The 12,154-nt window shown below is 44.6% G+C and overlaps 1 protein-coding gene across 5 annotated transcripts in view; it reads left to right on the top strand.

Moving 5' to 3' along the window:
- RASGRP2 (RAS guanyl releasing protein 2) overlaps nt 1–12,154 on the top strand; it is a 70,724-nt gene that overhangs the window by 50,422 nt on the left and 8,148 nt on the right. For 4 of the 5 annotated variants that reach the window (XM_033956308.1, XM_033956306.1, XM_033956310.1 and 1 more), the window contains 2 exons: nt 6,036–6,072; nt 7,479–7,637. In XM_033956308.1, coding sequence (XP_033812199.1) covers nt 6,036–6,072; nt 7,479–7,637 — 196 coding nt within the window. Of the gene's footprint in view, nt 1–6,035; nt 6,073–6,639; nt 6,741–7,478; nt 7,638–12,154 lie in introns of all 5 variants that reach the window. The other variant, XR_004540433.1, reaches the window with a different exon arrangement.

Raw genomic sequence — 12,154 nt, 5'->3', positions numbered from 1 at the left:
CCCAAAAACCCGTGAATGGTGATATCACCATAATGAGGTTCAATTAGGGGACCATCATAGATTTTCACCGTCCCCACAACCATCCAAGTAAGAAATATGTGAAAAACAGAATAAACAAACAAATTAAACAAAACTTATCTGTGGATAGCATGGTATGATATCGATATTGAGCCTCATCGGTGATTGAATGATTCTAGTGCTTGTGACATGTTAAAAACAATCGTTGCAATTCCTTCATACTCCCCTTGGGAGGGACAAGCATATAGTATGAAGGAATTGCAACGATTGTTTTTAACATGTCACAAGCACTAGAATCATTCAATCACCGATGAGGCTCAATATCGATATCATACCATGCTATCCACAGATAAGTTTTGTTTAATTTGTTTGTTTATTCTGTTTTTCACATATTTCTTACTTGGATGGTTGTGGGGACGGTGAAAATCTATGATGGTCCCCTAATTGAACCTCATTATGGTGATATCACCATTCACGGGTTTTTGGGTCTGAGATTTCCACAATATATAACAATATATAATTATACTTATAAAGAGTAACTGTGATTATAGAAGGTATTGTCCAAACACATTATCACAGGATATTTTATAGATTACTCTCCATATTAAAAGTGTCGATGGAAAAGGTAGCACTTATCTTATATTGGAGGTAACTGATCTTGCTCCTTCATCATAACCAAACAGTGGCCCGGCAGGAATTTTTCTTTGTTATTGTGCTTTAAAGTGACTGGTGCATGCTCATAAAGTTGTCCATAAAATGACTGCAAAGAAAACTTCCTGCCGAGCCGCTATTTGGTTATGATGAAGGAGCAAGATCAGTTACCTCCAATATAAGATAAGTGCTACCTTTTCCATCTCCATAAGTAGCCGTTGTAATAACTTGTTTGCATTGGGACGGAAGAGTGTTATGATGGTCCCAAACTTGTTCTCTTAGCGGCACCGTCTTAGCAGGAGACAAAGGACGCTGAGCACTTTTCACATTATAATTAAAAAAATTTTTAAATGTTATATTTATGGACACTATTGAATATGTGAAGATATGTGCTGGTATTTTTGAACACAATAGAGCAACATATACTAGAAACATTTCCCAAAACTAACGTATTTCAGTCAATAAATTGTATTTATTTATTTTAGTATTTATACACCGCTTATAGCTTAAGCGGTTTATATTCAAGTACGCAAGTAATTCCTTTTTTTTTTTTTTTGAGATTCATTTTCCCCTCAAGTTGGTTCCCGTTTCTTTTTTCTCTTCTGCAAATTCTTCTTCAAAGTAGTTGCTGTCCATTGGTCTCTTCTCTCTTTGGACTTGTTCCATTCCCTCACTACAACTGCCTCTACTACTACTACAATTAATTATAGCGCTACCAGACGCACACAGTGCTGTACAAAGTCACAAGAAAACAGTCCCTGCCCAAAAGAGCTTACAATCTAAACAGTCCTCTGACATATTAACCTTTCCATTTAGCTCTTTCCTCTCTTTTTTCTTTCTACCTCGGTCCACTCAGATTTCACCCCCTTTTTCCCTTCTCATTTTCACTTTACAGCTTCCTAACAAATTTCCATCTTGTTCTTTCACCCCTCTACTGCCACATCCAATGTTTCTCCCTCCCCTACCAAGTGCAACATCTTTTGCCCCTCTCCACCAGTCCCATGCCCAATATTTCTCCTATCACCCCTCTCCAGCCCCATGCCCCATCTCTCGCTCCCTCCCCTCCTCCACCTCATCCAACATTTCTCCCTTTCATCTCACTCTTCTCCATGTGTCTCTGCCTCACTCCTCTCCCATCACCATGTCCAACAATTCTCTCTCCCTCCCTATGTAACTAGGTCAAAATGTACAAGTAGGACTGGCTGCCAGTGCTAATTAGGGCTTTAACTTTCAATACTAAAGTACTCACTAGTGTCTTTGCTTAAATCCTTTTCTAAAGTCTGACTGAAATTTATGTGATACATCCTGCATTTAAAGATATTCTGTCACGTATTTAGCAATCATGCCCTCCATTAACTTTACAAAGAATGGGAGAGAGGTTACTGGGAAATAGTTTGAAATCAAAGATAACTTTCCTTGTGGATTTTTTGGGATAGGGGTGAGCACTGTGGGCTCCTTTTACGAAGATACGCTAGGGCCCTAACCCACGGACTAGCGTGCGTTAAATTTCTCCGCGCGTTAGCCACTACCGCCTCCTTTTGAGCAGGCGGTAGATTTTCGGCTAGCACGCACTAATCCGGTTGCGTACGCTAAAACCGCTAGCGCACCTTCTTAAAAGGAGCCCTGTGTGTCCTAAATACTGTGGGAGCAGATCCAAGGAGAAATTTAACTCCAGTCCCTTCATTAAGCACAAGCAGCAAAAATCAACCATTCCATCTCCAATCTTATGACAATATCAGACAACTTCAAAACATTCAGAAAAGAAATCAAAACCCTGCTTTTCAAAAAATTCATCCAAATATCTTAACCCCTCCTCTTTTACCTCCAGAAGATTCACCTACCTTCAGATAACCTTCCCCCAAATTACCCACCTTAACCCTTTCAGGACCAAGGGACATATTTGTCCCATAACTTTAAAATCCTATAAATTTTGATTGGGATAGTCTACAGTTCTAAATTTGATATGTACGGATTCCATATGATACTGCCTTTATGTAAACAAACTGGTTCCGACATTCATTCATTAGCGTCGTTGCTAGATTGACGAGAAGATTCACTTGCCACACTGTCCATAAGCCAGAAGTGTGATTTTTTTAAATAAAAATAATGATATTTCACAAAAATAATCAATTTTTTGGCATCTGCAAGCCCTTTTTACCATAAAAATGTCATCAAAACCACAAAAATTGGCCTACGATCCTTATGGTCCTGAAAGGGTTAACACCTTCCAATTAAACAAATACCATAAATAGATTGTAACCTACCCTCTCTAACTGCATTCCATATGTATTTTTCATACAGTTCTTCACTGTCAGTTTAATTTCCATCCTATAAATTCACATAGAATTTTTCTTTTTTCAACCATCTTTATTTTCTCTTCTTTATTAATTTCCAGGTACTTTAGTTAGATTGTGAGCCTTCGGGTCAGTAAGGGAATTTTTTAAGTACCTTCTTACTTCTCATTTATAATCTTAATGTATATTTTCTTCAAACCGCTTAGAACCTAACGGATGTAGCGGTATATAAGAAATAAATTACATTACATTACATTACATTAACCGACTGCTTTGTCACCTCTTTGTCTCCAACTACCACTGAAATGCTTTCTTCTTTCCCTTAAATATACTGATTTTGCCAGCATTTGCTTCTTTCTGACTTGAGGAAAAAGGGGTTACCTTCGAAAGCTAATCATAAACTACACTAAATTAGTCCAATTAAAAAGGTATTATGTGGCACAGTGGTTAAAGCTACAGCCTCAGCACCCTGAGGTTGTGGGTTCAAACCCACGCTGCTCCTTCTGACCCCGGGCAAGTCACTTAATCCCCCCACTGCCTCAGGTGCTTTAGATAGATTATGAGCCCACTAGGACAGACGGGAAAATGCTTGCGTATCTGAATAAATTAGTGTAAAACCAAAGGAAAATGGTAAAACCAGAGGACATAATTTGAGGTTGAGGGGTGGTAGATTCAGGGGCAATGTTAGGAAATTCTACTTTACGGAGAGGGTGGTGGATGCCTGGAATGTGCTCCCGAGAGAGGTGGTGGAGAGTAAAACTGTGACTGAGTTCAAAGAAGCGTGGGATGAACACAGAAGATCTAGAATCAGAAAATAATATTAAAAATTGAACTAGGCCAGTTACTGGGCAGACTTGTATGGTCTGTGTCTGTGAATGGCCGTTTGGAGGAGGATGGGCAGGGGAGGGCTTCAATGGCTGGGAGGGTGTAGATGGGCTGGAGTAGGTTTTAACGGAGATTTTGGCAGTTGGAACCCAAGCACAGTACCGGGTAAAGCTTTGGATACTCGCCCAGAAATAGCTATGAAGAAAAAAAAAAAAATAATAATAATTTAAATTGAATCGGATTGGGCAGACTGGATGGACCATTCGGGTCTTTATCTGCCGTCATCTACTATGTTACTATGGTATAGAAAATTGAATAAGTAAATAAATAAGATGTTAATCAACATAAAAATTCCATTAGGAGGGTTTATTTTACATGTGTGCAGTGAGATGTAAAATATAATTTTTTTAAATAATTAAGGCCCTCTTTTCTGAAGCCACGGCTGGATTAGCTCTTACGCTCATAGAATTCCTATGAGCGTCAGAGCTAATACCGCCTTGGCCAGTGATAAAAAAAAAAGCTTAACACGGCTTCGTAAAAGAGGGTGGTAAATTTTTATTGAAAAGTTTTTACATTTTTCCAAAACACCTAAAACAATGCAGGAAGCAAAACTTCAACAAACAGCTAAAGAAATACCCTCCCCTACCTACCAATGGAGATGTAGAATATTTAACCATATCTACAAGCTCATCTAGCTTAATCCTTGGAAAAAAACACTCCATATCCTGCCTGCAGGAACACAACCCACAGATCATTTGTCTGAATTAGCCAGTTAGATGTTGCAATAGATGACCTATGTTTTTCAATTTTCCTTTCAAAAATAATGTTAACTCTTGAGCATTTGGTCTAATATCATCACTAGATAGTATTAACCCTGTAGGCTGAAGGAAATTGTTTCTGATTCCAAAAAGGATTCTTTGATTAATGTCTGCTTTACTAATCAAGGCTGAGTAATAGCTCTTTTTCATTCTGTGTATTCAGGTATAGTCCCTTTACCAGGGGTGGGCAACTCCGTCCCTCGAGGCCCAGAATCCAGTCAGGTTTTTAGGATTTCCCCAATGACTATGCATGAGATCTATTTGTATGCACTGCTTTCAATGCATAGTCATTGGGGAAATCCTGAAAACCCGACTGGATTTCGGCCCTCGAGGACTGGAGTTGCCCACCCCTACCCTATACAGTATATTTCCTCCAAACTAATATGTTCACATTTAATCTATCCTTCTGCCAAACTTGCTGCAGGCATCTAAAGTCATTTCTGCTGGAAAAAGATTTTATTAAACCAAGGAAGAAATCCTACTACTTTTATTTTTTTAAGTTTGGAAGGGGGGCTGTGTCCCAACATGCCCCCTCCCTCCATTCTGACTGTGTCTCAAGTTTGTGCCCCCTTCCCTCCCTTCCATTTTCTTCTGACTGGCTCTAAGATATCCAAGAAGGCCTCTTCCTTCCTTCCAGCTGGACTTGCTTCTTCACAAAGCTGTGGGCAACATGTAGGAACCACTGCCCGTGGCTTTGTGAAGAAAAACTTGCGGCTGGAAGAAAGGAGGTGGAGGCCTACTTGGACATCTGAGCCAGAAGCCAGGTACACCGCGGAAGCCCTGCAAGAAGTGCTTCCATTCCTCAGGGATTCCTGTGGACCTTGGGGGGAACTTTCTGGGATTCCTGTCGGCCCCGTTCCCGTGCAGCTCTCTAGTATGGAGCCACCGGTAACTGTGCGTGTGTTGTGGACCTTTATGTCAGTGCACACAACATGCACACAACAACTGCGCCCTTTTTAGGGAACCCCCCCCACCAAGCCCATAGCTGAGCCGGCAGTCCCTGCTCTCCCTCTACAGGCTCAGCTGATTGCTGTTCCGGAGCCACGATCAGCTGAACCAGCAAGGGAAGCAGCAATCAGCTGAGCAAGTTCTTGGAGGAAAAGTCATGGGGGAAGCCACTGCTTGCCCTGGATCGGTTGGATGGAATGCTGCTACTATTTGGATTTTTGCCAGGTGCTTGTGACTTGGATTGGCCTCCTTGAAGATGGGATACTGGTCTGATCCAGTAAGGCTATTCTTATGCCTTATGTGCCTTTCTCTCCTTTGCATTTTCTCGTTCTCTCCCCTCTTTTTCTAGTTCTTTTCCTCTTTGCTTCTTGCATTTTTCTTTTTCTTTTGCTCTCTCCCTTTCTGAACTTCCCTTCTTCTGCTTTCTGTCCCCACTTTCCCGCCTCTTTCTCAAACAACTTCCTTTTTTTCTTCCCAACAGATCCTTGGAATCTACAAGAAGGGGCTCAAATGCCGTGGTAAGTCACCTCTTTCCTTCTTGCCCATTGTGACCACTTGAGTCTAATTTCAATCCTGCACTGGCCTGGGAGGGGCTTAGTTGTAATGTTTTAATCCTCTCTGCCTGGTCCCAGGTTGTGGAATCCAAGCAAAAATTTTGTTCAGCTAGATCAGACCATGCAAGCAGCAGGGGCTCAGAAAGAGAGCTCATGCTGAGTTGTCCATACCTTTGTTACGTTCTTCCAGTACTGTGGAGTCATAATTTAGGGATGCCCTAAGCCCGAGGTAATCTCCCATATTGTTCTGTTAAATAATCTGCCCTTGATCAGTCTTCTGCTGTGGCATAGCTAGACCTGCCATTTTGGATGGACCCACAAGATGGGTGGGCCTTCCAAACTGCCTCCCCCACTTTGTTCTGCACCTCTAATCCTCTCCTCTGTCACTGGATTTGGCAGTTGACCCTGTCTGTGGCCCAGCAATTCCCACCTCCCAGGTTTACCTCAGCACCTTTGCTGACAGCAGCAGTGACACTGAGTTTTCGTTCACTGAGTTAGCCTCACAGGCTTTCCTCTGCCTTGTCCCACCAGAGAGGAAACAGAAAGTGACGTGCCTCACCCTTGCTGATGACAGAGGGAAACCTGTGCCAACAATGATTGTGTGTTGCTACTCCCACCCGCAAAAGTGTGAGGTATGGGAGGAGGGGGATTCAAAGGGGGAGGGAATTGCCAGGCCATGGGAGGGGTGTGTGCAAATGCTGGATCCAGGGGTAGAAGAGAGGGAGCAAAGTGGCCACTGCTGAACTGTTTTGTTTTGGGTTTTTTTTTGGGAGGGGCATTAAGCATCTGAGCCAATCAGGGCCTCAGTGTGAGGAGGCAGCAAAGGGAGACAAGGCTCCAACGCTTAACAGAGTCAGGTGAGGGTAATATACCTACACCCGCACACCATCATAGGGCACCCGAAGTGTGCAATAAATCAAAAGTGCTAAACCACAACTCAATATGTAATGAAACCAATTAAAGTGTATATCAAGTGAAAAACCACTGAGCGACCACTCGCTGAACCCCCCAGCCAACTCCCCAACAGCAATGAAAAGCAGACTTAACTGAAGGATAGAAACTAGTTTACAAGGCATTTTAATATTAATTAGCTTATTTGCATGGTCAGATCGGGGAATGAGTGATCATGCATAAAACCAGGTGGTGAGCCGCTTTCTGCATCAGGTTGGCAAATGCGATTGTCGCTAAAGCTGTTAAAACAGGTTTAGTGACGATCGCTGACTTTAGTGCATCTGGGCCTGTGTCTCTATTCAGTTCCTAGATTGCTATTAACACTGGAATCCTGGGGAGGGGATGGAAGGGCAAAGATTAATGGGTTACAGGAGATTGCCCCCTCACTCTATAACTTACTGCCATCTTTCTTTTTGCAGCCTGTGGAATCACCTGTCATAAGCAGTGCAAAGACCTCCTCTCAGTAGAGTGCCGGAAACGAGCCCGCAGCTTCTGTGCAGAGAGTCCCTCTTCTCACCAGACACGCTCTTTCAGCTTCTCCATTCCTAGTCCAGTCCAGAAGTCTGTGCAGCACACAGGTACCACATAATATACTGGCAAGGGGAGAGAGTAGTGACAGTAAAGCCAGATAATCCATTTTGACATGAAATTCTGACCTCAATGCTGACTTTTCAAACTCCCATGTTTGGAGAAAGGGCAACTTGTTTAAGAGCAGGGAAGAGATGGAAGGACTGTAGGATCCCAGAATGCTCTGCAAAATAAGACTATCTGGCCAACAGCTGTGAATGCTCAACTGTCATCAACTGAATCCAGGTCATATCAGGGACAAGCTAAACCATTCCTGGTTTTATTCCATTGCATACATGAATGTAGTTCAAGTTTTACTTAATAATAATAATAATAATAATATAATAATATATATATATTAATAATAATAATAATAATAATATATATATATTACTACAAGATCCAGCATGCAATGGGGTAAAAATGCAAGCTAGGATTAATGGGACAGTGGGAAAGGAGAGGCACTGGATCCATCTTCTTTTAATAAAGAATCTGCTCACACTGTTCTGGCTCATCCTATAGCAGCGATGGCGAACCTATGGCATGCGTGCCAACTGTGGCACGCGAAGGCCTTGCAGCTGGCACGCGCAGGGCCGCCATCAGGGCAGTACTACCAGGGGGTGCACAGGAGAGAGAGCTGAACGGGGACGATGGGGGACCCGCGGGGTTAAATATAACTCGAGCCGCAAGGCTCGTCTTCTACTCCGACTGCCCTGCGCTCACACAGCCGATCGGAAATCTTCCCCGACGTCAGCGCTGACGTCGGAGGGAGGGCTTAAGCAAAGCCCGCCCTCCGACGTCAGCGCTGAAGTCGGGGAAGATTTCCGATCGGCTATGTGTGCGCGGCGGGACAGGCAGGAAATAGAAGACAAGCCTACGCGGCTCGAGCTACATTTTGCTGAGAAAGTTGCTAAGATGGGCTGGGAGGCAAACGGGGAACACAAAAGGGGGAGGGAGTGCGTTTTGGACACAAGGCATGAACTTGGGAGAAAGGAAGGGAGGGAAAGAGATGCTGAGGTGGGGGAGGGAATGGGTTTTTGGACACAGAAGGCATGAACTTGGGAGAGAGGAAGGGAGGGAAAGAGATGCTGAGGTGGGGGATGGAATGGGTTTTTGGACACAAGGCATGAACTTGGGAGAGAGGAAGGGAGGGAAAGAGATGCTGAGGTGGGGGAGGGAATGGGTTTTTGGACACAGAAGGCATGAACTTGGGAGAGAGGAAGGGAGGGAAAGAGATGCTGAGGTGGGGTATGGAATGGGTTTTTGGACACAAGGCATGAACTTGGGAGAGAGGAAGGGAGGGAAAGATGCTGAGGTGGGGGAGGGAATGGGTTTTTGGACACAAGGCATGGACTTGGGAGAGAGGAAGGGAGGGAAATAGATGCTGAGGTGGGGGAGGGAATGTGTTTTTGGACACAGAAGGCATGGACTTGGGAGAGAGGAAGGGAGGGAAAGAGATGCTGAGGTGGGGGATGGAATGGGTTTTTGGACACAAGGCGTGAATTTGGGAGAGAGGAAGGGAGGGAAAGAGATGCTGAGGTGGGGGAGGGAATGGGTTTTTGGACACAAGGCATGGACTTGGGAGAGAGGAAGGGAGGGAAATAGATGCTGAGGTGGGGGAGGGAATGTGTTTTTGGACACAGAAGGCATGGACTTGGGAGAGAGGAAGGGAGGGAAAGAGATGCTGAGGTGGGGGAGGGAATGTGTTTTTGGACACAGAAGGCAAGGACTTGGGAGAGAGGTAGGGAGGGAAAGAGATGGTTGTGTACACGGGGAATAGAAGAAAGGAGAATTTTTGGTCATAGGGAGGGAGTGAGGAACAGACAGTGGCATAACAAGGTGGGGGTGGGGGCGGTCTGCCCCGGTTTTACGCCCCAAGGGGGTGCACAGCTGGCCACCCTCCAGTGTTCTCCCTAGGCTGGCAAACTGCGTCTCTTTAGCCACTTGAGTGCCACCGCCGCCATTGGGAACAGGCCGGTGCCAAGTTCTCCCTGCTTTTCCCTGTGGGGCCGACCAACTCTCGCCACCCGCGTCAATTCTGATGTCGGAGAGAACGTTCTGGGCCAGCCAATCGCTGCCTGGCTGGCCCAGAACGTCCTCTCCGATGTTAGAATTGGCGTCGAGTGGCGAGAGTTGGTTGGCCCCGTGGGGAAGAGAAGCAGGGCGAACTCGGCGCCGGCCTGTTCCCGATAGCGGCAGTGGCAGCCTATTCCCCAGTGGCGGTGGCAGCATTTTCCCAATGGTGGTGGCATAGGGGAGGGCAAGGAGAAAGAAAGAAAGGGGGGGACAGGGAGCCAAAAAAAAAAAAAGAAAGAGGGCTGGGTGAAACAAAGAAAAATGGGGCACGGAGAGAGAGAAAGACAGACATACAGAATGAAAGGGGGTATGGAGAGAGAGAAAAAGAAAGAAGGGGGCAGGGTGAAACAAAGAAAAAGTTTGGGGAGGGAATGAGGTCTGGAGGAGAGAAAGCATACAGGAGGCTGAAAAAAGGGAAGAAATATTGGATGCACAGTCAGAAGAATAAAGTGCAACCAGAGACTGATGAAATTACCAAAGGTAGGAAAATGATTTTATTTTCAATTTAGTGATCAAAATGTGTCCGTTTTGAGAATTTATATATGCTGTCTATATTTTGCACTATGGCCCCCTTTTACTAAATCGCAATAGCGTTTTTTAGCGCAGGGAGCCTATGAGCTTCAAGAGCAGCGTGGGGCATTCAGCGCAGGTCCCTGCGCTAAAAACCACTATCGCGGTTTAGTAAAAAGGGAGGGGGAATATTTGTCTATTTTTGTATAGTTGTTACTGAGGAGACATTGCATAAAGTCATCTGCCTTGACCTCTTTGAAAACCCGCGGAATATAAATGATAATTAACATTTTCTCTGCGTACAGCGTGCTTTGTGTTTTTAAAATTTAATTGTTGGTAGATCATTTTGACTTGGCCACAAAGGTAAGGGGGAGGGAGGGGAGCTGCTGAAAGAGTCTACCTTGACGTGGTTGCAGGCTTACAAATCTTTTGGTCAAAGAGTGCGGCGACAGAGAAAAGTATGTGTGTATTCGGCCCATGAATGAAATCATTAAAACATTATAAATTGCCAATAAATTGAAATGAAAACCAAAGGATTGTGAATCAAATTGATTCTCTGACAATACAAAGATTCCAACCTTTAAAAATGATGTTACATAGTTCAGGCAACTTTATAAAGAGCTTTTAGATACTAAAATCTTGTTATTAAGGTTTAATTGACGTGCTGGCACTTTGAGGAAATTCTTTGGTTTTGTGCGGCAGTTTGGGCACTCGGGCTCAAAAAGGTTAGCCATCACTGTCCTATAGGTTCCACAGGGACTTGAGACATCTACACCATCCTCCTTACCTGTACGCCTGCCTTCTTCCCAGATACAATACACCACAGGTACTTATAATCCACAATAGTCCAGAATACTGTTCAGTGCGGATTACAATACAGAAGGCTAGACATTACTAGGAATGATATAAAACATCTAAAGCACAAAATATCATAATTGCATTTTTAAAAATTTCTGTAATTAAAAATATTTCATATTTTGGGGAAATGTAAATACTGCAAAAGTGGAATTCATTTCTCCAAACTTTTTTTTTTGGCTTTTCCCTCCAATGCCCCTTTTCCTGGAGTATGTCTGCCTGCCTATTCATCTCACTGTACCCGTAGGAGTGCATTTTTGAAGCCTTCTCATGCCCCCTCCCTATGTCCCTTTTCTTGTTTGTGCGGTACAGACAAAGAGCAGGGCTTCCACCCTCTCTTCCGCCTGCTCCTTAATCTTGCTTCCTGCCCTCACCCCTGGTAGCTGTATCCAGCTACAACAGATAGCCCAGGCGGTTTCCTGTTTGTGTAAGAATGAACCAGGGAGGGGGAGAGGAGAGAGGGATGGAGAAAGGAAAAATGCTGGCAGGAAGAGTAGAGAGAGGGCAACAAGGGGACAAAGGGGAGAGGGTAGAAGATGAGACTAAGGACAAATTTATGATTATCCCAGGACAAGCAGGCAGCATATTCTCACATGTGGGTGACGTCATCTACGGAGCCCCAGTGCGGACAGCTTTTCAAGCAAACTTGATTGAAGTTTCAAGCTTGCTATGCTGCACCACGCATGTGCATGCCTTCTCCCTCCACTAAAGGGCGCATCCCTACCTCGTGGTCCTCAGTTCTGTTTCTTCCGCGGAGCCAGAAGCCCTGTTCGTTTTGTGCTCCGTGCCTTTTTGCCTTCTGCCACCGCGGCTGCTTGATTTTTCTCGGTCGCTGTGCTTTGTTTGTTATTTTCTTAGTTCGCGTGTTTGATATTCGTTATCCGCAGAAATCTACGCCGGCGTTCTCCAGGCCTCCCTCCCGGCGTCCGCCTCAGCAGGCCAGGGCGCAGCACCAGAAGCCTCCAGCGCAAGGGGCGTCTAAGCCGGCGCCGTCTTTTTGACGTGATGAGCGGATGGGGGCATCTCAGTGCTATTGCTGCTTTCCATCGGCATCTCGAGGGTCGGTCTCTCTCTCTTCATCCTCTGG

The sequence above is a fragment of the Geotrypetes seraphini genome, chromosome 8, assembly GCF_902459505.1.
Source record: "Geotrypetes seraphini chromosome 8, aGeoSer1.1, whole genome shotgun sequence".
In the NCBI taxonomy this organism is placed as follows: Eukaryota; Metazoa; Chordata; class Amphibia; order Gymnophiona; family Dermophiidae; genus Geotrypetes; species Geotrypetes seraphini.
This window is presented reverse-complemented; position numbering and strand designations above follow the sequence as displayed.